The sequence below is a fragment of the Rhea pennata genome, chromosome 6 (assembly GCF_028389875.1).
Source record: "Rhea pennata isolate bPtePen1 chromosome 6, bPtePen1.pri, whole genome shotgun sequence".
Lineage (NCBI taxonomy): Eukaryota > Metazoa > Chordata > Aves > Rheiformes > Rheidae > Rhea > Rhea pennata.
In genome coordinates, this window is record NC_084668.1 from 30,346,084 (window position 1) to 30,371,530 (window position 25,447).

The 25,447-nt window shown below is 37.7% G+C and overlaps 1 protein-coding gene across 5 annotated transcripts in view; it reads left to right on the forward strand.

Moving 5' to 3' along the window:
* MYO1B (myosin IB) overlaps positions 1–25,447 on the forward strand; it is a 134,056-nt gene that overhangs the window by 28,324 nt on the left and 80,285 nt on the right. For all 5 annotated transcript variants that reach the window (XM_062578395.1, XM_062578394.1, XM_062578397.1 and 2 more), the window contains exons 2-3: positions 6,298–6,438; positions 20,862–20,977. In XM_062578395.1, the coding sequence (XP_062434379.1) occupies positions 6,304–6,438; positions 20,862–20,977 (251 nt within the window). In that variant the 5' untranslated portion in view covers positions 6,298–6,303. The remainder of the gene's footprint in view (positions 1–6,297; positions 6,439–20,861; positions 20,978–25,447) is intronic.

Below are 25,447 nucleotides of genomic sequence, written 5' to 3' on the forward strand. Positions count from 1 at the left end.
TCTTGTATTAGGGAAGAGATGGAGAGTAAAACGAACCTCTGTGTACATAACTCAAGTGCCTTTGTTTTTGTGATTAAGTCTTATGTATAATGTGTAGCCTTGTCACAAAGGATATGAGGAGAAGCAAAAACAAGCCATCTTTCTCTTACTTCTTGCTTTGGATTGCAACCAAGCTGAAACCCTAACCTGAACCCCAATATCAACCACCAAATCTCCCCCTTTCATGTTTATAAACTACCTGAGTCCTTTCAATGAAAAATGTTTAATCCACTGTTCTCTTTTATCAGTAGGAGATAATGTTCCAGTAAACATCTTGTAAACTTCCTAATGAAGTCTAATTATTACACTTAGTTTTTCTATACTGCAGTTAAGTCTTCATTGTTAAACTACTGAAAGATGATATTGCTTCACATGATTGCAGTTGTTTGTTCAGCAGTACTTTAAGTGGCCTATTTCTTTCTTCAGCATTGCACAATCTTTTGCTAAACACATGGCGTTTCAGAGTACAAGCATTCATTCCTGTTACTGAGTTCTTTTGGAGAAATCTTTTTGCCATCTTGATTGTGGTTGCTGGAGCACAACTCTGTAGTAATCTGACGTCCCTAAAGAACCATTCCCATTTGACTGATGCTTAATGCAAATGTTCTTGTGGCCTTAATACAAATATACCCTAGTGTCACATTTTACTTTGGCCATTTACTGGAGCTATTTGTTGTTTAACTACTGAAGGAATCTGTAACACATACTTAATGTTTACTGCCTACTGAAAATAAAAAGAAATTGCACCAGGCTTTAAAAAGAAATCTCAAGTGGTATGTAAGCCGTGATAAATATTTAAGTGAGAAGCCCAAAATTCTAAACTTTTTTAGTTTGGAAGATTCTCTTTTGTTCAGTAGGAGTGTGGCACTGCTCAGTGGGAGGAACGGAAACAAATTCACAAGATATTCATACACTGGGCAAACCAAAAGGAAAAATGCAGAGTCAGAGGAAGCATTTTAAAGAGTGTTTTTCCTGCTGTAATGATACTTACTGTTTAACATTCCTGACTGATCTGTCTGTCAGATTTCTCAAGTCAATTTTCTTTCAGCACGAAAGTCACGTGCCGCAACATTGTGCGGTTTTCTGCGTGCTCTCTCCTTCAGTACGTTGATGGTGGCAGAGCGACATCTCAGCCATCACGACGGGGACAGGAAACTATCACTTTTCCTGGAAGACAACTGCTGGGCAGCACATGGGAAATGTTGGTTGCACTGCTCCTCTGCAGCATCCAGAGACTAAAAAGCTGGGGAATCTGGAGGCAAAGCAAATATTTTCTTTGGATGGTATCAACAGTTTCCTACATGCTGATGTCGGGAAATCTAGCTTTGAGTGAAAAGGGCACTATAATATTTCAGCTGCAGAGTTTGCCTGTGTTTACCTTGTGAGTCAGTACAGACTGTTTCTAATGAACTTGCACCTTCTGTGCATCAGTTAGAGGTCAGTGATACATCTTTCTTTTGTATAATTCAACAGAATGACTTTAAATCCCATGTTTTTCTGAACTGATACTTAGGCTTGTCGTGTGCAGTGCACAACAACCGTAGTCTCTTTTGATTAAGACAAGGTGATAACACTCTGCACTAAATCACGTCTGCCTTTTTGCAGTGGTAGCTTGCTGGAGCCCCTGTTCTGCATGGGCCTGTTGTTCTGTGACAGAGGAAAAAGAGACTGTAGTGGGGAAATGTAATTACAGACTTCACAAGCGTCAGGGAGGCTGAGGATCAGATGTAGAACATGAAATGAGTTTGAACTCTTATCATTGAATTCCTTACATTGCAGGCTCTGGGTTGTCTCTCCTAGCTCTTGTAAAATAAAGAGATGGAATTTTATACAATGAGTTGATGATAAAGGAATCAAAGAGTGTTTTTTTAATGGTATGTGAGCAATGTGGAAAAACTTGGACAATTTTGTAATATGCTGTATGCCAATAGCATGGTATTACTTCATTTCCTCCTCAGAAGAATATGTGAGTTTAATTGTACAAGGTTGGGTTGCCTGTTCTTTGTATCATCTTCTATTTAACATCTGTGATTCTGTGATTTTTTTGTTATTTCTCATTTCAGATCATCTGATAAGCTATTTCATACTCAGAGAAGTCTTAATTTTTTATTTGATCTAGTAAAATATTTTAATGCACAAATTGGAATTTGATGAAGTAAGTCTCTGTAAACTATGAGTTAGGATATTGCCATGCAATGGGTGTGGAAGAGAGAAATAGTAATGGAAAGAGAAAGGAAAGCGAGTTAAACACAGGAAGGAGCAATTACTAGACAGTAAACTATTGCAATTTCTTGTCACCTTTGATGGGGCAAGAGGTTTTTTGATTCAGCTGTTCTAGCTAGAAAAAAAACTAAGTATGGTAATCCCAGGCATTATAAGTAGCAGGTGGAACTGTCTACATTTTAAAATGCTATATCTAATGTTGAGGCATATGGATAGAAGTATTTTACAGACATAGCATGTATGGCCCCTCTACTCTAGAGCATATTGTCTAATGTAAAATAGATGAAACGGTGAAGGATATTTCCAAAATAAACGGAAATTTCCAATTTCACCGTTTATTTCCAAAAATAAAAACTAATTGAAAGTGTTCACATTTCTTTGAATTCAGACCTAGGTATGAGATCAGAATGTGGAAGAAGGGAGCTGTCAAATGACTAGAGAAAAGAATAGGGAGATGTTCTGAAGTGCAGTTGGTGTTTGCTCTAGGATAAGAAGGGCAAATTTGAAAGGAAACTCAACTGGTAAGTGGGTGTGGGAGAGATCAGGAAATGTTTGAGGAAGAATCTCATTTGCAGACTGCAAGTGTTAGAAGTTTCTTGGTTTTTGTTGAGCTAATTTGTTGCTAAATTAAATTTATAATAATTTACAGCTGTAGTCTTTGTACAATACTGTTATTTTTCTTAATGTCAGCATCACAAAAGCAGCATACTGGCTAAATCAAGGGAATGTCATTCACGTTTTTAGAGATTTTTTTAATTGAATTTCCAATTTAAATTTACAGCACCACTTAAATAGATTCTCAGTTTAGTACCTTCATAAATCATCTCACATTTGGTAATACTAATTTGAAAATAGCTAAACATATTATTTAAAAGGAGTCGTATATTATGATTCATTCTTCTAAACTAATTTCCTGTTTGCTGGTGCTCTCACAGCTATGGTTTTAATCTAAGACACTGAAAGCATATTTTGGCCCCTTTCTTTTCCTGGTTTATGGGTCTTGGAAACCTTTTCACATTTTTAAAGGGTACCTCAATATATGTATACGTAGAGACCTGTTATCTTTATGCACTATTCTCCAAATTGTGGAGAACGGCTTGTCTCCACGACTGATTGGTAGAGGCTTCCACCTGCTCCACACCCTTGCATATGTGGCAAACATAAATTCCATGGACATGGATTTCAGTTGAGTTTTTGAGCTTTAACTTATTGCTAAAGATCTTGGCTGAAATTTATTATTGTACTGTAGCACCTTAAAGTGTGTGTGTGTGTGTTTGTTTGTTTGTTTGTTTGTTTTTCCCCCCGCAGTGTACATCGTGCTGGCTTCTTGACTTTAAGCTACTCTAAAAAATTATGTTTTGTGTTTTCAAAGTGCTGTAAATACTGATTCTTCTATTACCTTAAAAAATTTGATATAGTTTGTTTTACATTATTTTTGGCTTTTTCTGATAGTGCTTTAATGTTGAAATAGCCTTTTGGTTATTACCACCAAAATATCTCTGTTCTGCAACCAAAATATCCAGCAAGCTTGCCAAATTTTCAGAATGACGATTATGACTGGATTCCACCAAAGTGGTAGCTGTCAACATTCAAATTGCAGAATATTCCTGAATCATATATTGATACATGGGGTAATCTTTAAGGGGTATTTTGCGAAGGGTAAGCTATTGTAAATAGCTTTGAAAATTCAATGTTAAACTAAGTTGTATAAATATATATTGTTCTATTTTGTCATCACTTACGTTTGCAACATTTTCCAGCCTGTAAGTTGATGTTAATAAGTTACAATAGTATGATGAAAATAGTTGTGAAAAAACAAACTGAAAATAAACCTCTGATCATAAAATTGAATTTCTCAAATGTATTGATAAATTGATGTTTGTATGCAACCTTCTGGTCCAGCTATGACTAGTAGAGAGGATATCTTTGTGCCCCTCTTCTGTAACATGTGCCTCTGAGTTTGGGAACACACGAATATTCTAGTAAATGGCTTTGGCTGCTCTTGGTCTGTAAATTCCAGAGCAGTGATGCACTGAGTGTGGTAGGTTGTATGTAATTTCATAATGGTAGATGAGGTATACTAGCTAGAACTTACATTTTAGGTTGCAATTGACCATATTAGGATTTTTGTTAGCTTTTTTTTTTGGCTAAAAACTCTATTTTTAATACGTTCCAGGCTTGAGGGGGACTTTTTTCTTTCTTTCTTTCTTCTCTCTCTCTCTCTTTTTTTTTTTTTTTTCCAGTCAGCAAAAGTTATTTGAACTTTAGGGACTGTATAGGAAGTAAATAGATCATTGAAATGAATAAAAGTTTGAAGGATTTATCTTACTGGCATGCAATAATTGAAGTGATACCTCTAAAATAATTTTGTGGAGGTTTAAAATACTTCTATGTGATTCAAAGAGGTGAACTTTTAAAGAACAGAAGTCTATTTCTCTTAAAAAAAATTAATCTTTATCCAGTTTTCAAAACAAATGCTCTTTTGTTTGTTTAGCAGAGTTGACTCAGCTTTGGTTGGTTACCATAGTTCATCGCTGTCTTTGCATTTTCATGTGAATTTCTAATAATTCCCAGGCTTGGTTCAGGTTGAGGAGCTGGCTAGTATCACTTCCATTAGCTGCCTGTGGAGATACATTTTCTTCACTGAATCTGGAAAAACATCAAACATGACTTAAGGCTTGGTCTGATATACCGTAAATGTCACCCATTGCTCAAAAGTCAAGTAGTATTTAGTAATGCAGTGGCTGTGAACACAAACAAGAGATAAAAAGATTCAGCTAAAGATTCAGGTGTTTTAAAATAGCTTTCTGATGAATAGCTACTACAGCAATTTAACGCTGATTGTATAAATTAATAACTGTTAAAAGACATTCTAAGAAATGAGAAAAAATATTCAGAAATAAATATGCTGTGGCGATACAGAGAGCACAGATAGCACTTTTAGCTAAGAGATTACAATTGATGGGTAAAGTTCAACTGTTGTTTTGTATAGCTGTAGCTGTGCCATCATCAGAATACTTGTTCTTGGCTTATGTTGTCAGCAAAGTTGTTCACTCCCCTCTGGTTCACAGTTTGCATGCAGCCACTGTTAATACGTTCATTTTTCAATCTTGTAAAAGCTGAAAATAGTGACTGTGTACCTAGAGTTCTTGGAAGGGCCTGGTTAACCTTTTCTAAAACTTGGATTGGAAGGATTAAAAGGTAGAAAGATCAAGTGTTGAGTTTTGGCCTGACCTTGACTCCTTTGTTTGAATTACTTTTTAAGAATCACTTCCTTTGATCCTGTTCCTCTGTTTAAGCCCAGCTTCTACCTTTGGGCACTCCAGTTAGATAGAAACAGAATCTTTGTTTGTTAGTTGGATTAATATTGTCTGAATGTTCTCTGAGGCAATAAAATTGCAAATAAATCAATTTCTCTATAACTTGATCAAGTCTGGTGAGGAAAGAAAATAATTTGCCAGCGTGTTGTAAACAAGAGCAGTACTATATTAGAATTTAGGCACTCTAGAAGACAGTATTAATGAATTAAGAGAAAGTAATGCTGTTTGTCTCTGAGTGAGTTCACTTAGTTTCCATTTAAAAGTTGAATGAGTTGTTGAAATGGAGGTAAGGGCAAGAAAAAAAATTCAGATTAGGATATTGACAGATCCAAATATTAATTTGAGGCACTGAGAGCAGAGCACTGAGGTGTTGGTGAAACTCATGAGAAACTTGAGTTTGATTATACTTGAATTTTTGTTGAAGTTATTCAAAAAATCTGCATGTGGTACCCATGAGAGTCTACATTCCTATTTTATGCTGTTTCTTATATGATGTATACTGAACCAGAAGGCATTTTCAAATGTCAGAAGTTCAGTCTTTGAATTGTGTAGACTGTCTTAGTAGATTTTTAGAATGTTCCACTGGACAATTATTTTAAAGAAGTGTAATTTGATTGTTTTTTATTTTTGTGACCCTGAATAGTATTACTGGATAATACCTGTGAACAATTAGAATGATTTTCAGCTAAGTTTACTCTTTTTTTTTTCTTTGCAGGAAAAAATGGCCAAAATGGAGGCCAAGACATCACTTTTAGACAACATGATAGGGGTGGGAGACATGGTTCTTCTGGAGCCGCTTAACGAAGATTCGTTCATCAATAATCTGAAAAAACGCTTTGATCACAGTGAAGTATATGTGAGTATATGCTGAACAAATAACACTCTATGAGGAGCTGCATTGTTGTTCTTAAAATACGCGTATCTATAAGGATATATAGACCATATACCTAAACACAATAGAGACATTTTAAACCTTTTTTGTACTGTAGTCCTCCCCATATTATGCTGCTTGCATCTGGTCTTTTCCACCTGGGATATTTTTCCTTTTTGTTTTTCTCCATTGCATAACTTCAGATGATAGTGAATCTCAGATTTTTGTAAGAAGCAGTTCCATAACTGATAATGACAGTAGTTTTGATACTTCTGTTTTCAGAAGAGGATGCAGTTACAAATAAGCTGTTTCCAAGGAGGGGTCTTTGGGATTTTAGAGAGGGCTGATGCGCAAAGTGTGTGTTTGGAATGTTATCTGCTAGGGCTAGCTTAATGCTATTACCTTTAATTTGCAAATAAGGTTTAATCATTAGAATGGGTTGTTTTAAAACTGATAACAATGAGCTTGGATAAAGGTGAGAGCGTTCAAAATCTTCAGGTGTATTGATCTCTGAATAATAATCAGGAGAGAGCATGTGGACTGACAGTTAAAACACAGGCTGTGAATGAAGAGACAAATTTTAATCTTGGTTGTCTTTCACTTCCTTTTTCATCTCTCTCTTTGTTCCATTTTTGATAAAATGTTCACAGTATTGTATCTATTATACTGCTGAGGTTGTGTGAGCTTAATGATTTGTGGAGGCTTTCAATACCATTGGTGAAAGACATTCTAAGTAAAGCTGAAATCTTTAAGCTGGGCTGTAGCTGTGATCTGTCTGCAACTTTTGTCTGCAGCTTATTATAATCAAATAATGTTTTCTGTATTTAATATTAACGCATGCTCCCCTGCCTTTTAATTTTTAGTGTGTTTTTTTTTTTTTCTTTTCCTTCTTCTCTATGCATTCTAACTTTCATGGTTTCATTATACTTTTTCCTTTCCATCCTAAAAAAGAGGAGAATCCTTTTTTTCTGTTAGCTTCCACCATCCTTTTTTGTTTTCATTTTGTTACAGTCTGTGCTTTTGTACCTTTACTACTCATTCTGTACTGCATCTTTGTTCCAGAGTCATGTTCCTACTGAAGCATACATGTTATCCTTTCTGTGTTCATGAGCATGGCAATGTACAGTAGAACTTAGTCTATTCTTTTCTGCTAACCATTAGACTTTGGAAAGGAAGCTATTTGCCTGCAGATTCAAGAGGACATTACTATCTTGTCTAATGCTTGAGTCATATTTAAAAGTTTTATTTAAAGCATTAAAGATACATGCCTATTCTGTGTGGGTACCTTAGATTGCGCAGTCTCTTTAAAAGGATTCCTAGCAACCATCTGGGAGTGGAGTTTTCAAGAATTTTTATGTAAACTACTATAGATTGCAAAATACTTAATTACATGCTTTTATTTCATTTAAATAGGGCAGCTTTTTCTTGAAATAAACCAGTTTGAATGACATGAATAATTTCTTTTATTTTTATCATCTGTTATATGCTGTTTGACAACCATGTTCAGAGTTCTTTGAGACAGTGACATTGAAGCGTGTGGTTCCTTGAGATTCAAATTCTGCTGTTGCTGGAACTGAAGTGCTGTGTAATTAGTTGTTTTATGTGCTTTGGCAGGTGATACAAGGTGTCACTTTTCTCTATCAGTGTAGGATCCTTTGCCTTGTAGATGGGAAAAACTGATACTTAAATATGCTCTTCTGAGAAGTTTGGTGTGCTGCCAAAAACAATTTTTTTTTGTAGTCTTTTTTTTTTTTTTTCCTTTAGCTGGATCGTTCCCTTTTAGCCTGCTGCAGTATCACTTAACTCTTTTTATCTCTACCTTTGTTGATTATATGATTTTATTTATTTATTTTAGGTCTTATACGTACTGTTTGTAAATCCACCTTGTAAAGGCAGAATCACCTCCTATATTGCAGGTCATTGCAGGTATTACAACATTTAGTTCCTCAGCTGTGCAAGGAGTAGTTGTTAAGTCTGTGCTATGTTCGGGCACCAAGTAGGCACGTTATTTGATTTGTGATGCTTCATGGTTTTATTTACCAAGTTGTTTGAGGAATATTATCTTGGTTCTGTATCAATTGACTTCTGTTGCTGCCCTCCAAATTTATGCCACTGTTACTGCTTTAAAAATGTTCTAAAATATGTAACAATTAGAAGGGTGCTCATTGCAACTACCATGTGCTGATTTTCAAGTGCAAACTGTTCTCTCCCTTTCCTAATCTCTATCTATTCTCTTTTCCCCAAGCTTCACTCAGGAAAAGTACATTTTGCACTTTTGTTTTTAGACCTAGATGAGTACAATGAAGCCTTTGTTGTATCTGGAAGCAATGTTTGTTTACCATATAAAATCTGTAGCTTACATGTTGTTATTGGGAAGCCGAATTAGACTGTTAAAGAGCTACTATTAAAGCTTAACTGCAGATTTATTCAGTTCTAACAAATTGCAAAGCCCTCAGGATCCTTTCGGAGAGCAACAGGAATAGATATGTCCTTTCATGGTTCAGCTGTGGCTTTAAGTTTACCCCTTACGACGATGTCTAATTATAGGTACTATCAAAAAATTGTGTCCAGTTTAAAAAGCTAAGTCAAACTGAAGTCATGTGCATGGGTTGAAAGTTTTCTACAGCAGTCAACCAAGGCTTGTTCAAAACCAATTTTAAGCAGTTTTCCGTAGGCTAACAGCTCTGTCTGTGCAACATATGTCAGTTTTAAAACAGTGTTGCACAGTTGCAATATTCAAAAAGGCTTGTTGTGAGGAACAAGATGTAACATTGATGGCTTTGAAAATACTTTAAAATTGGCCAGATGTTGCACAATCATGTTAGCCAGTCTTTGTAGGTAAATGTGTGTTTCAGATTGAGCCTTCAACAATGCCAAACCTCTCTCCATAGCCAAGGATGACAAGATAAATAGGCTCATTGCAGCAGAAAATAATAGAATTGTTGTATCTCCTAGTCTCTTTCACATTAGTTATGTTTAATGTTGGCAATCCTAGTGCCAGCTCCATTTGTATCTTTGAAACTCTAGCTCTTCTCTATGAGAGTTCTGCATGCAATAGCGTTCAGCTCTGGATCTCCTGGTGTGCGTATATCATCTGGGACATGGTTTCTGTAAGCCCCTCAAGAAAATAGCTAAGTTCAGTTCCTGGGATGGGTCTAATACAGGCTACAGTGCATGAAAAATAGTTTCTTTCAGACCTTTAGGAGTGCTACAGAATTCAGGAACAGGAAAGGTGGAACTGTAACTCTATTTTCTGGCTATGTTTGAAATGCTTTATTAGACTGAAAAGTTTGTGTGCAGACTGACTGGTCTGATACTGATGTAGGTATCAAAATACAAATTGATAAATAAATTCTCAAAACAAGCTGTAAGAATCAGTGTTTCAAAATTGTCACGTGCCATGGTGCAAACAGGGAAGTAAGTGTTCTCCTAGCAGTTAGAGAACAGACTATAGCTTGATTACCTGTTGTTCATTTTTATGTGTGTTTGATGGAAAGTTTAATGGACTTGGGTGTTAGTTTGCATACCAGAGTGCAAAGCTGGAGGCTGTGCCTATAAAAATAAGCATGAAGGCTAGTGGAGCTGGAGTTAGGCCAGATGTTCTACTAAAGACCATTGGATTCTGCAGTAATCTCGTGCTGAGTGGCTTTGGGGGAAGGGCTCCCTGGTAACTTGCTTGTGTTAACTGGAAACGGGAATCTTGGAGTTTAGTCATGTCTGGAAATGTCTGATGTATGTCTGACTAAAGAAATTTCATTAAAAAGCTGTAATTGTTTATTGTATTGTTTTTGCAACTCCTCTTTTTTGCAGAAGTTCTTTTCTGTAAATATCAGTAACAAAATCCTATGAGAGCTTCTTTAACTTTACAAAGTAAAATATTTCATGGCCAATGCAATTGGCAAATAGAAAAAACATCATATTGATTATTTGAAGGTTCCAGGGAACAGTCTGTGTGGTTAAAATGTGTGCCCTACAGGCAGCATGGAAAATTTCATATATGTTCATAAAAATTAAATGACAGGTCCCTGCTGATTTTAAGTTTATGTGAAATTAGTCTTATTCTGTTGAAATTTCCTCTCTTTTACCTTTTTTTTTTTTTTTTTTAAGTTGATACAGTGACTAAAATACAATCAACCTATCCAAAACAGCGGTAATTTCTCCTTCATATTTTGGAATACCAGCAACTGGGAGCTGGCACCTGTCTGTACGTACAGTTCCAATGATTTGTAATGGTAGAGATACGGATAAACGATGGCACACGGTTCGGTTTGATTATTGTGCCAGAATTGTTCTATGGACAGAAGCGTGGAAGTGGCAAGCGAGGTGTGAGGAGTCAAGACTCATGCGTGGGCTCACGGGAGTTGGGTTTTAGAGGTCAGATACTGGCTTATGCTGCTGCCCTGCACATTTTTCTCCGCTGTTGTGCTGATTCTTGAAGTCTTCTGAAATTTGCCAAGTCAGCATTCTGTTCATTACAACGAAATGTTTGTTTGCTTTTTGCTCTTGTAACAAAACCAAATCCTTCTCTGATATAAGTGTTTAGTTTCTATTTTCTGTGTGGCGTTTGTGGGCTGCTTTGGGCAGGAACAGTTTTACGGTACTGAATACATGTTGTTTTATCACTCAAATATTAAATATTTGGTGTTCCAGGATAATAACTCAGTGTTAGCTGTTTGGAGTGGCATCCTTGTGACTGCCTGCTGGTGGCTTGATTTTTGCAGTGTACTTATTTCACAGTCTGAAGTGCTTCCTGTTGCTCTTTATTATTTTGGCATTTTAAAGGTAGTCTTTTTGTTTCCAATTTAACGTTACTCTCTGCATTTATATTGCCATGTGCAGCCCTTTCTACACCACCTAACAATATTCAGAGGCTTGCTGCATTGCTGTTTTGTGTAGTGATTCTTTTTTCTTGCTGCACTTATACCTGATATTCTACGTGTGACATTTAGAGAAGGAGGGTGGAAAACAAAATTGTAAGAATGAGGGCAATCAGTGTGGTCTAACTTTGCCTTGTATCCCCATCACTCTATATAACTCTGTCGCTGCTGTAGAGAACAGAGTTCTGGGGCATGGGATATGTGAATACTGCTTCCTGGGAAAATCTGCCTTGTAATATGATCATAGAGGCTCTTGAACTTCAATTTTATTCTCATTTTCATTATTTTCTGATGTCAGCGTAATCCTATTGGGCTTTGATACGTTGTTTCTAAGGCTAGGTCAAATCCCTCTCCAGGTTTATGAGGAGCTCTCCCAGATTCCTGACTAAAAAGAATTTGGAAGTGTTGTTTGCATGGGGAAAGAGAAAATCCAGTGTCCAGGATCCAAAACTGGTTAGTGTGAAATTGAGAAGTGCTGAGCACTTCAAAGAGAGTGAGAAGCCCCCTGCGTGACGTGTGCCTGCTCAGCTCCAAGAGCTAACCCGTTTCTGATCAATCTCTCGTGATCCATCTCCTGCTGTTCCCAGCGCAGCGCAGCTGCGGCGTGCCCACGTGCATAGCTGCGTTTAGCAGGCCCGTGCCTTCGCTCTTCCTATGGCAGCAAGCGGAAGGGTCTGTGTCACTGCTAGACCTGGCTCTGGTCTGCAGTACCTTTAGGTATTTGCTTGTGTTTATCCAGCAAGTCCAACTCGGACTGTTGCTCTTCCCTTCAGGAGCTTGGCAATGTAGCGACTGAATAGCTGTCTTAAAATGAAGGATTATTGAATAGTTGGAGCAAAGCAACTCTCGGTCTGCGCACATAACTCTTTACTGATGCGCTTGAGTTCCCTGATGGCTGCCCAGGGGACCCGATTTTCCTCAGATCTTCTCTTCCTCCCTTGGGGGAGGCCTCTGTCAGTTTAAACGATTTTCCCAGCAGTGCCTCAACAGTTTCCTTCTTTGAGGGAAACTACCCAGCTATAGTAATAATATTGTTGCAGCTGCCACGGCTAGGGCCTGGAAGCCTGCTGCTTCTGTTTCAGATTTGAAGAAGGATTTGAGTGCCCGAGGCACGCAGCTTTTCCAGTGACATCTTCTGCTCTAATAAAAAGTGTTCTGTCTCCCTATAAGTCTTGCTTTGCTTGTTGTCAAGTCAGAAATCCTATTTGGTCCTTTGGTCATTCATATAGCCTACTGTGGAAAAACAAGTTTTATAATTTGGCTGGAATTAGGAGTAAAGATTTTTACAGCAAACAGGTCAGGTGTTACTAAGCTTGAAGTGTTTCATGGGTAGAGATTACTTATCTCAAGGTATTGGTTTGTGTCCTTTCCTTTTTGTATGGCACGCACTATGCTGATTGTAGCATTTGAGGCATTTATTTCTAGTGCCATGTGCAATATTTGCATAAAGAAATAAGAAAACATCACTAAGGATTATAGAAAATAGTAGGAGTGTTTCGGGCTATAATGGTAGGAGTATCCCTACACACTTTCTTTTGTCTCCTTACTGCGACACTTGGGGGGGGGGGAAAAAGAGAGGGTGGTCAAGAAATTCCTCCCAGAGGGCCCCAGCATCAGTTTTGGTGTTGGCTCTGCCCAAGGATGTTTTGTGTGTTTCTTGCCAAGGTGATGGTACCATTTGGGGCATTTACTAGTGGTTTCAGTACACTTTATATGGAACAAAATCAAAAAAGGGAGATTAATGAAAGATGGGTAAGAAAGAGAAATAAGAGCAGAATATTCAAGTAGTTTAAAAACATGATACTTGCTCTGAAGAACCTAAATTAGCCTCGGTTGCAGCACAGTGGTAGGCTTTTCTTTCCTCACTCTCTTTGTACAGAAAATAAAACGTTTTGGAATGAGCACACACTCTCTAATGTTTTCTTGTTCACATTGATACAAGAGATTTCTTGGCAAAGACACTATCCAGTTTCCAGTTACTGTTTGTTTGCTTATGAAAACAAGTCTTTATCTTTTCAAATGTTAACAAACATTGGTGTTCTGATTTATTTAAATGCTTTCCTTTAAAATTTCTCACATCTTTTTTTGGTTTGACTTCCTTACTAGTCACTTCTGCACAGGATGGATTATGAATTAAACCTCTGAAATTTTGTTTGTTTGTTTAAAAATATCCAACTATAGTCAGAGAGGTGGATGACTGAAATGATTAATCTGCTTCATTAACAGCAATGTTAGAGTCTGTCATACTGATTGTGAGGTGAGCAGTAATATTCACCTTGTAGCAGAGAGAATACTGTGCCCTCAAGAGACTTAGGAGTGAAACCTGATAATGTATACACATGCATCCTCTCTAAGGACTTGCTTCAACTTGTCATGTGTGTATCTGTCTCCAGAAGATGCTCCGTTGTTACTGCAGGGCCTGGATCTAAAATAGATTGTGGTATGATTAAGGGCTAGATCCTGGTTGGTGCAGATTATCCTTAGGTTATTCCAGCTGTTGTTTGCACAACAGCTAGCTAGATCAAGCACACAATGAAGCATGTTTTAGCAATTTTGTTATCCTTTTTGTTGTCGTGGGCTGTGTGTGTGATGACTTACTTGCTTTGTGATACAGATGTGTGATTCTGTGTTACTTGTTTGAGCTTTGTTTCTTCAGGCTTTATATCAACCATCACACATTTGATACAGGACTATGCTATACGCTTACAATTAATTTTGCCTCCTCCAGGGAAAAGATGGTTTTCCTTGAGCTGCTGATACTGTTGACTCACAGTTTCCTTCCTTTGTCTGATTTTGTTTTGTTTTGTTTCTCTTCCTAAGTTCTGAATTCTTCCAGTGTTCTTCTATGTAGTTTTCTTCTGTAGAGTCTTGTCCCATGTGGGTCTTACAAGGCTGCCTGTCATAGTTGATAACTGTCTTAAGCACATATAGTGATTTACCGATGTTGCTTTTTTCGTATTACAACATACCAGCTTTGATCAGTATGTTTCTGCAGCTAAAATGAAATGTGCAGAAGGATGGTGGTCTATAGCAAGAGCATTTTAATTATGATGGGGGAAAACTTGTGTTTGTTCAGATTCCAGTATTGTATTTCTTCATTCATAAAGCATAATTAGGAAGCACTCTGTCTAAACTACAATGAAAAGTATTCAGCAGTATCAAGGAATAGGGGAGGTTAAGGGGTTTCTCCATATAGTGAGAGAGTAAGACTAAGCATGAGGCTGTGCTTTATACTTTCAGTTTACCACAGGCTAGACTTTGGAAAAGTAAATTTTTCGTTTTTATTTGCATTCCAACAGTGGGGGGAGGGTTGGAAACAGACTTTCTTATCTGTAGCATCTCACTGATTATCGCGGCTTCTTTAGAGCTGGTCAGGGGCTTTGCAATGGTGCTGTATTTGGGGGGAAGTGCTAATGGGAGGAGTCAAAGCATGGAAGTTACTTTTGCTAACAGGATTAGTGTCCTTGTGGTGTGGTGCAAGTGCAGCCCTAACTGGAGATGAGAAAATCCACATCACAGCTCCTGTTCAAGGAAATCTGACTTTGTTAGTTCCTAGCTTTTTTTCCACTGATTATTGCTCTTTAGGTCCTGGAGTTATGCCTTTGCAGCCTCTTGCAGATGGTATCAGGAAGCTCAACTCATGCTCTCAGCTTGCTGAAGGCTGTGTAGCCTTGTTTCTGCGTTACTGCTATGTGAAACCCAAACTAACGTGCCTTGCAGACATGCAGAGTATTAGCCTGGGACTGGCTCTGTGCAAACGGCAGCTGCACAGCTTGGATCACAGGTAGTTTATTTTGTAGGTACTGTCATGAGACAGTGCATGCAAACCCTAGAGTATTAAAGGATGAAATCCTGGTTTGCTTATTTGTGTTTTTCAAGTACCCTGCCCATCCCTGTCCACCAAACAATAAAAAGGCCGGCGCTAAGATACACTGTAACACAATAAAACGAAGTCCCAGAAATAATAATAATGTTCTAAGGTGTTTTGTTACTCTTAATGTTTTTTCATGCTTTTTACATGTAATATCTTGCAACTTTGCAAGCCTTTCAAACTTGGAAAGCACAATGGACTAGAATGAGAGTACATCTAACTGTTTATTAAGGCCAGCAATAATGAGAACCTAATATAAGCATTATGCATGGTTCTTCAAATAAAAAATAGTGTGCTAATATAATATTGATTCGGTTACTAATATTTATTAAAATGAGAAATGTCCCTGTGGAGTAACATTATAGTGTTAAAATTGACAGATTTTGTTTGAGTTTGAGATAGTTCATGAAACTGAGAACATGAAAGCACAGGCTTCCTCTGTGCCTGCAACCTTCTAGGCTTTGGCCTCCTGAGTGTGCAACGGCACACGTGCTTGTGAGCTGGGAAAATCAAGAAGTAAAGTAGTTAAGGCAAACACAAATGAAAATGAATATCAGAAATATACTCTTGCCTATGTCACATTAAGGGAAAAATACACTCCTAGTTCTGGATTTGTTCCAATAAAATCTAGTCAGATATTCTTTTCATCTTACTTTAATGTCTCCAATTTCAATGAATTGTTTCAGTGGAGTGATCTAAAACTGTTCAAAATCAAAGGGATACAGTACATTTGAGCCTAATCAATACTAAAGAAACGTGCTTTACGTGGATCTGAACTATTAGAATTGGTCTGCATAAATGGGAGACTTCAGTATCCCCATTAGCAATCTTATTTTACCAACATTTCTTTGTGTTTGTGTGCTACAGTGTTTAAAATAATAATAACAATAAAAAAGTAGAGCAACCATGTTGGGTTCAACTTCGCACACTTCTCCTAGCATAGTTGTAGGGTACTGTAGCACTTGTATGTTTTACAGCAGGCACTGACGTGTGCAGCAGCTATTTTGCAATGTCACAGGTTGCTGCGGGTGAAAGGCAGGGGCTTGTTCGTGGCAGAACTGCTGAGTGTGACATGGAGTGAGCTTCCAGGAGGGGTGCAGCAAATTTGTGTAACTGCTTTATGCTTTAGAATCGTTTTAAACTGCAGAAACCTGCTTTGCAAAGGAGGCTGCAGATCCAGAAAAGCTTTTAAAGGTACAAAGTGTGTTGTGATGAGAGCCTCAGCTCTACAGTGCTTGTTCTGCAGCCATAACTGCTGCTGATAAGGCTTCCTGGCTTCTACAGCTGCAGTTGCCTCTCTTAAGGGCCCTCAGGGTATTTTAAGGTTAACATTGCCAGGGGGAAAAAATAGCTTTACTAGTATGCTGACTTCCTGTATGGGAAATGTTCTCCTGTAAACTCTATTAGAGGGCTTCTAAAAGCTCCCCTTGTAGAGTTGGCCTATACTACCTCTTTGCACATGGCTTATGTGCTTCCTGGCTGCACAGATGCTCCCAGGCTTTCACTGGGCTCTGCCAGGGTTTTTGCTGCATTTCGGATGACAGTGGTAACAGTAACAGCTTGCCCCAAGCTGTTGCATCTGCTTTCAGTCCTAGGGGAAAAAAATTAGGCATAAAGATGTCTTAGAAGCCGTAGGTAAAGGTATCTTAGAAATTTTATCTCCAACAGCAGCCAGAAGGAAGGTGACAAAAATTAGCTCCTTATGTAACTTCTCCAGTTGAATTGTGGTTCAGAATTTTCTTCCTAGTCAAGGTCTTAAACATTTTATTTAACAGAAGCAAGTTGCCTGCAGCATATTGATGGAGAATGCTGAAGCTATTGTCATTTGACCTATAGAAATTTAAATGCTGTTTTTCACAGATGAAATGTTTATTCATTACCGTGTCGCCATTCTGCATGACTGGTTCACTGGTGAGCTACAAGTTAGAGTCCTGTTGTTTTGGATTCTGGACAAATACACCAGGGAGGCAGAGTTTGCCTTTGTGAGCTATTGTAGTAAAGTAGAAATATAGAGGAAGAAATATTATCTCAAGTTTCTAGTTAGAAAAACTTGAGATGATAACAAATCTTGTCCAAACTTGCATAAAAAGACTGCAAAGCTAAGAAAGAAATCAAAATCTCCTGGCTGTGTTGTGTGCTTTCATCATCAGGAAGCTGTTCCTTTGGGGTTTCTTTTTTTTCTTTTTTTTTCTTTTTTTTTTTCTTAAACAGGGAAAATGAAAGATTTCTTTAGTCCCTGGGGTACCACTGTATGGTCTCCCACTACGCTAAGCGTCCGGCTTTCAGTGCTGGAATGTGACTGTGCTTGTTGCTTGCTCAAGGATTTAAGCCATTTACTTTGTTTATTTATAATAGAGTTCTGGTGGGAAGGCAGATGTTATGTGGGAAAGCTATTTTCTGGATCTGTTTATCCCAGTTATGTGGAATCTCATAGACCACCACTAGCAAATATCTATTAGGGATCAGTTTTGTAATTTGGCATCTATGTAAGAGAAAAATGGGTAATGTGTTGGCTCTTGTAAGCTTCTTGGCATCAAAAAACAATGATTTGGCATGCTTTGGTGTTTAAAAATGGACATGTGTATGTCTTTGTTTCTGTATAGTCATTTGACCTTTTGAAATATTGGTATTTTAAGAAATGATCTGAATTTGTACATCTGACATTAGACAGCTGACTTGAGCTCCCAAAATATATTGTCAGAGCAATACTTAAATATGAACAGCTGTTTCTAAATAAATCTCATTTGAATGTCTGTTTCCAAAATTAAAAATCACAGTGTTCGCTCTTTTACCCACCTTTTCTTACCTTGGCATCTCAGGATGCTGCAAGGAACTCCGCAGCTGAATTGGATGCTATCTTGGTAACAGAATAGCTGAAAAGAGTAGGTCTGCAGTTTCCTGGGTCTCCTGTTTTGGAATGTGATCTTCAAGATCTGGTCTGCATCTATCTTCTGCTGATACTTCTCAGCACTGATTTTACAATAGACTGTATTCACAGATTCACAAATTGTTAAGGCTTGTGAGAAAGCTAGTTAACATATGAATATTTATTCAAGAAAGAGCCCTAACTGGGGTATCTTTCTGCCTGTGAAGACTAGAAAGCTTGTTACTCTTGTATATATATTGTTCCTACCAAGAATTTGTTGCTTGTGAATTTCCAAAGCTGTATGTTGAGAGAGCAAAGTAAACAACAGTAGAGAGCTCGTTTTTGTCTTTTCTTATAGTTCAGCTAAATAGATTAGACATAGATAGAAAATACTTTCCTTCTTATGTGGAGGATGACCACAAAACCAGAGCTTTTTATTTTATTTTTTTTAAAAAAACATATACACATATACATATATATATATATATATATATATATATATATGTATAGACACACACTGCAGCGTGTGTTTGAAAGAAATAAAAATCTTAATTGTTTTGCAAAGACAGGCTTCAAATTCAAAAATCCTTTTCTGAGATTGCACTGACTGTCTGTTGTTGCGTGCCCTGGGGGTGCTTCCCTCCTGCCCTGGGTGCTGGTCAGACGGGAATTGTCCCCCTCCGAGCTGGTGTGTGCTCACCAAGGAGGGAGGCAACTTCAGGCCTGTTTCTGTCCCAACCTTTTCTACAGGCACTTGGCAAAACCAGCTAGTTTCTAAGGTATTTGGTCTGTTGTAGGCTGTGATTTGGGAGGGGAAGTATTCAGAAGATTTCTGACCAGTGCCAAAGCATCAGAGAAAGTGTGTGTTTGTTTACAAGTGGGGAGTCTTGAGACTAATTAGCAAAGTATTAGGTTTCATCGCAGCAGTAGTTGGTAGGATGAGTTGTCAGCAGTGGCTGCTTCTGTTCCATCATGTGGGTTGTAAGCGTTGCACCGATGAACTACAAGAGTCTCCGGAAGCCTCATAATACTTGTTTTATTAGTGTAGTCTAATATGTTCAGCTCTGTTTTAAGTCAAACAGAAATTACTGTGTGAGTTCACAGCTTACCTATGCTCACGCATGTTGCAGAAGATGGGAAAACTTGTTCTCTTTGCTTTTTGCCTGGGATTGAATTTGTTTAGCCTTTAGCAGAAAATTGCTTTATACATGAAAGTTAGATAGGGAAGGATTGCAGTGCTTAATATTGTTAATTTGTGACTCTGCAGCCCTGGATGTAATTCCATGCTCTGCTGAGCCCCTGGGTGAATAACGTGGGCTCCTTGTACCACAGAGGTTCTCGTTTAGAAAATGCATATTGTGGCACTTGCCTGTAACGCAAAACTGTGGGATATATCCAGCTGGGGTTGTGAGGTGCTAAGGTGTTACTTGGAAGGAGCTATGTAAAAATCATAGATGCAGGGAAGAAAAAGACTAGTTAGCGTTTATGGTGTATTTTGGTAAGCTGTTTTTCTAAGGCTGAGTGACTAGCTCTTCCTACAAGTTACATGTTGTGTGCTGGTATGTTTTAAGGCTGGTCACTCAAAGGTGCTGGCTTTTTCTAGACTGTCTGATCAGAAGTCTTTGACTTCCTGCTTTTAGTGAAAATCTCTATCAATAGTTTCTCTGTAGAAATCATTGTATTTCTTCTCTAGTTACTAGTAATCCAAATAAGAGGAACTGGTGGCTTCTGTGTGCAGCCATTGCACCTCTCATGGAGTCCCCCAGTATTGGAAAGCCATGCTTTACTCTGTTTCTATTTATTTCATGATTGTGGAAAGAGATGCCAAATACTTGGGTTTTAATTCACGTATGAACAGTGTCTGCGGGCGGGGTGGGATGTGCCTGTGGCATTTCTTGCCACATGGGCATAGGGGAATGTGGGCCTTGCAGCTGAAGCAGGGAGGTGTAGAGAGCTATGCAGTTTGTGGGTGACCAAGGCAGTTGATTGCAAAACAAGACTGCTGCCTGTTCTGGAGCCCGAACTTCTACCGACATGATAATCGTGGTGTACAAGATCGTTCTCTGTTCACAGTTTGATAGCGAATGGAACTTAACAGAGTAAAACTGAACCGTTACTCTTATGTAATGAGTACGTTACTTATCATTACTTGCTGGGAAAACGGCAACTAAATTTAGAATCTAGAAATAAAAATTATGCTTCATGTCTATTCGAAGAACCACAGTGGACCTTCCACTGACTTGTATCCTGAATTTAAATCTCCCAGGTGACAGAAATGTGTCAGAGGCTGTTAGCCTTCAGGTTTCTTTCCGATGAAGCTCTTCTGTTTGAGATTTTGAAGAGATGACACGAAGCTTGGATGAGGGAATGCAGCAAACTCCAGCTTTGCCTTTATGCAGTTTGTATGAGCATGAGGACTGCAGCTAAGCTCTTACAACATTTGCCACACAGATGGAGTCAGTTCTTTGTGAACATCTGTGTCCTTTCTGTATCCCTTCCCCCAAGTGAATTAGTCACAGAAATAAGTGTATGATTGGGCTTTCTTGTCATTTTAAACAGTGTTTATAACACATTCTGTTATGTAGAAGTAGCTACTTAGATTCTGTATTCACAGACAGTATTCATTTGAGAGAAATCTAAAAGGTATTTTAGGGTATTTGTACATACTTATTTGCTGTTACAAGTGTTTCTTTGTGTAAGTATTAAATAGGAGAATTATATTTAAATAGCAAAAGTATTTTAAAAGGAAAGCCCTCAATAAAATGTTTTGTTTTGCATTGTTTTTCTTCAACAGACATACATTGGCAGCGTGGTGATATCAATAAACCCCTACAGATCTCTACCCATTTATTCTCCAGAGAAAGTTGAAGAATACAGAAACCGAAACTTTTATGAGCTCAGTCCTCACATGTAAGTACATTGAAGAAGCTTCAGTTTCCCTTCGGTTTGAAACAGATGGTACCAGCTGTCTTTCTCATCAAAAAGCCTGTGTTGATAAAACAAACAAAACAAAAATCATCCCCTTTGAAATCAATTCATATTAGTTGATTCTTATTTTAAGGAAAGTCAAGATATGTGACTCTTCCCATGTCATATATTTAGATCCTGGTATGTGCATTTCAGAACATTTTCCTATAACAGTTAGTGATAGCCTCTATTATAGCTTTGTAAAGTTGGTAATTTGTTTTCAAGGAAACCTGTTTCTTTCAGAGTCCATATTGCTTTGTGAAAGCATCTGAATGTTAAAGGTGTTGGAGTAGTATGGTATTACTTTTGATATTTGAAGCTCTTCATTTCTCTTTGCACAATACAGAAAATAAACCCCTGATGATGAATGCCGAACATAATCAGATATATCTGGATGATATAAGCAGAAAAATAAGAGCTTCATCTCTTCCGTTCTGGGCAGAAGTGAACCAATTCTAAGAGGGCAACCAGAGTGCCAACCATATATATAATGCAAATTTTAAGGATAATATATATTGTATATATGCAGACATACAATATCATTTTACAAAATACCATTTGCATATGATGTAAATTGCAAGACTAAATATAGGAATGGAAAGTCTAGAAGGTAGTATAATGTCATATTCTCTTTCATTTGCCTTTTGTGATTCTTGTATGGAGTGCATGTTGCAAATAAGTCAAAGGCCTTGTCTGTGTTTAATCACTTCACTGTGCTGTAAAGAACTGACAAAACTGGTATCATGTGGGCTCGGTACAATTTATTACTGCTCAGTACTGCATTAACTGAACATAGTTGAGCCCTGTGCCTGGTAGGACAAGAATTTGATCACAGGTCTGGTATAGCTGAAAATAAGAGTCTTGAAGACAAGATACCTCATTTTGCAGTCATCATTTTATCTTATTAGACACTGTATTCCTGAGATTAAAGCTAGCTGCTCCTCTTTTCTGCATAATGTTGGAGTAGGTATGTGTTGGCAGCATATTGTGAGATGGTCACTTGACTTTGCATTTACATATTCAGGAGACTGCCTTGAGTGACTAGGGATCAGATCAGTGTCTAAACATGGACATGCATTTAGTGTCAAGTGTTAGATTAAGAGGAAGAGATGTATTCAAATTGTTTTGTAACTTATCTTGTACTGTTTTTTTTTTTACTTTCATCTTTCATCTATAACTTTTGCAAATATATTGCTTGTAAAGCAAACAACCAATTAATGAGATCAAATAAGCTTCTTGTAGTCAGAGCTCAGATCCAAGCAAGCTAAAAACTATGTCCAGATTTTCTTTCTTCACAATCTTGTTTAGCAAGCACAATTGTTTGCTAAATTAGCACAATTGCTTGCTAAAAGAACTTTCTGCTCTGTTAACTTTGTTCAGCTGCATAAGATCTGCTGTCATATGATACAAGATTTTAAAAATAAAATCTGAGGGTAACAGTTTGTTTAGCATTCTGAAAGTCAGTATTATATACATACTTGATTCCATTTAGAATAGAGTAATATATTGATCTCTGATTATCTGTCTTTCTTAGGTCAGATGCTTTCCAGAATAAAAACGGTCAACAGTCATTGTTATACAGATTTTATTTGTTCGGTGCCTAATTCAACCAAATATACATTCTACTTTGATTAGAGAAATGCTTGCCTTTCTATATCAAGAGGGAAATTATCTTTAAGGCAGTAAGGGCAGATATCAGAAGCCTGGATAAAGAGACTCAGGAATAAGAATCTTAACTCAGTAGTTTAACGTTTCATAGATGTCATTCATTGCTAATGACATTCATTATGTCATCATGGTCAGGCTGCCATCTCAGAACAACAATTTCTGGAATCTAAGCACTCAAAATCCACTTTAAGAATGATAAGTTAATATTCAACATTTTCTCACATTAACCTATGTGAGGAAATATTGACTGTATAATGGTAATAGGATTTTCCTGGTAAGTTTGGATAGTGTGCCAACTAGTGAAAAGTAAAAGACTAGTTTGTCTTGGACAGATGTAATCTATCCACACATTTTCCTTATTTGGTATGGCTCCTATAAAAAGTTACGTCTTCTGACACCTGTTAGACAAAATACCCTTAAAAATACAGGTCTAGGAAATATTTTGTAATTATGGTTTCTTTTACAGATAAAATATTTTCTCTTCAAACTGTAGAAATACAAAATAATCCTACCTGGTGGATAGGACCTACCTGGTCCCATTCAGGACGTGGCTCGTCAATGCAATTCTCCTTGCCAGTCTGTAAAGGCTAACAAGAACTGTAGAATCAAGAGGGTTGCTTTCGTTTCTTTTCAAAAGGAGAAAACTTCTGACCATCTTAAACAGATACTTTTAAAATATTGTAGTTACTAAAAGTAAGCTTAACCCATCTCTTATCCTTTTTCATTCCTGTTAGTATCTCTTGCCTTGCAATAGTAGCACTAGCTGAGCTCAGAGGGTGGTGATACACTCCTGTTGCAGCCAAGCATAGGCTGGTTCCCAGCTAAGCAGAAGAATATTTATTAGGCACTTGCCTGCCATGCTGATGGGCAAGGATCAAGAGCTCTGTCTGCAGCAGGACAGGCATGGCCCAGCCTTAGAGCTTGCAGCACAATACCAGCCTTGCCTGGTCAGAGAGGAGCAGGCTGCTGCTAAAGAAGAGTTCAGGCATGTTTGGGGAGGTCTCCAGAGAGACTTCATGGGCTTTTTTAGCAGCTGAGGAACTCTGATGAAGACATGCTGTGGGACAGATTGCAATTTGTGGTATTTCTTCTGATGTGGGGAGAAGAACCCAGGTTGACTTGTTGAGACTGACATTTTGTTTTTTTTTTTTTTTTGATGTGTAAGGCTCAGCTGAGCCATGTCCTCTTCAGAAGAATGGCTGGGGGCCATTTAATGCACTGTGGCATTTAATTGCATGCCTTGGGAAAAGACTTCAGGTTCCTACTGTGTAATCTGGAGCAAACCAAAACCCTTGGTCGTTTTTAAGGAAACTAATACATATAATCTAGAAAGTGTATTCATAAATCAAATGATGGGTACTGTGTTTATTATTTCAGCATCTCCTTCTGACAAATGGACTGTTTTTATTACTAGTGCTGGCTAGAAAAAAGACGCAATTTCACAAAATTTCTAGCAGGGGTAGATGAGATTTGATGAGATTCTTGTAGAAACCAGTCTGTGTGTCACACAAACATTTCTATCAGAAAAAATGTGCTGCCACCTGTTTGCATGGTAGCTCATATTCTCCAAGGTCTGTCATTTCAGAAAGACTCTTCAAGTCTGGGAATCTCAGGTTTTAAGTGTCTGCCTCTCTGCAGCAGACTGCCGAGTGACGTTTCCAGAGCTCGGGCTCTGTGCAGGAGTCTCCTGGGAAATGAGGGCTCTAAATCATGTTTTAATTATTTTTCAGTAGTTTCACATGACCTTCTGTATATGCTTGAGGTATATGTATGGATATGATGGTTTGGTATAAGGAGGATGTGATTGAAAATCTTAAATGTTTCAGTAAAACAGCAGGCTTGGTTAAAAAAATGAAAACAGATGAAAAGGATGGGGAGAGAGTAATGTGTAATGACATGCAGGAAAACCATATCTAGAGATTTTTTCCATATACAGTCATTGAAAGAAGCATATAATAATATGAATTAAATTTGGTATTTGCTTAACCATCATATGGAAGAACCCAGTGAAGACAGAGTGAACACCTAGTCCTTTGCTCTGTGTCCCTAAGAGTGTCTACAAGAGTGACTGACACTTTCAGTGGTGCTAGTTCTTGCAGGTATGAGTTGGATTTTTAGAGTTCTTTGAAAACTAGAATAAGGCTGCAGACCCATTTTGAATGAGCAGCCAAATAGAATTTCCAGGAGAAGCTGTTTCTGATCAGATATTTTTGCATAGAGCTATACCTGTTAAAATTTGATCAAAAAGGTTTTATTCTAATAGTTTATTCCTCTCCCTATACGCTTCTATTGTTATGACACTGAGTAATAAAGCACTACTCTTTAAGCCTCCTGGAATGCTTACTTCCTTAATTTGTGAATATTTGCATAGTTGGAATAGGAAGTTTACCAAGCTTTTTAGTTGTTTTTCATTGTTCTATTAATCTTTTTTGTCGTTGTTGTCTTTATCTGCAAGTCAGGATCAAACTTGTCTCTGGCTTGATGGGGCAGAGTATGACATTTCAGTATTCAGACAGTTTGGTGTTTGATGTGTGCAGTCCTTAGCCTTCTGTTCTGCTCTTACTGCTGATAAAATTGCTGGTTTACTTACCTTGCGGTAACCTAAACATGAGAGAGAACCAAGGTATCTTTTATTTTGTTGCAATTTGATAGTGACTTCCACCAAATGTGCCTAATGTGAAGTAATGACAAATGGAAGTCTTTAAGGCAAAGGCAGTGGGAAATAAGTAGTTTATCATACCATTT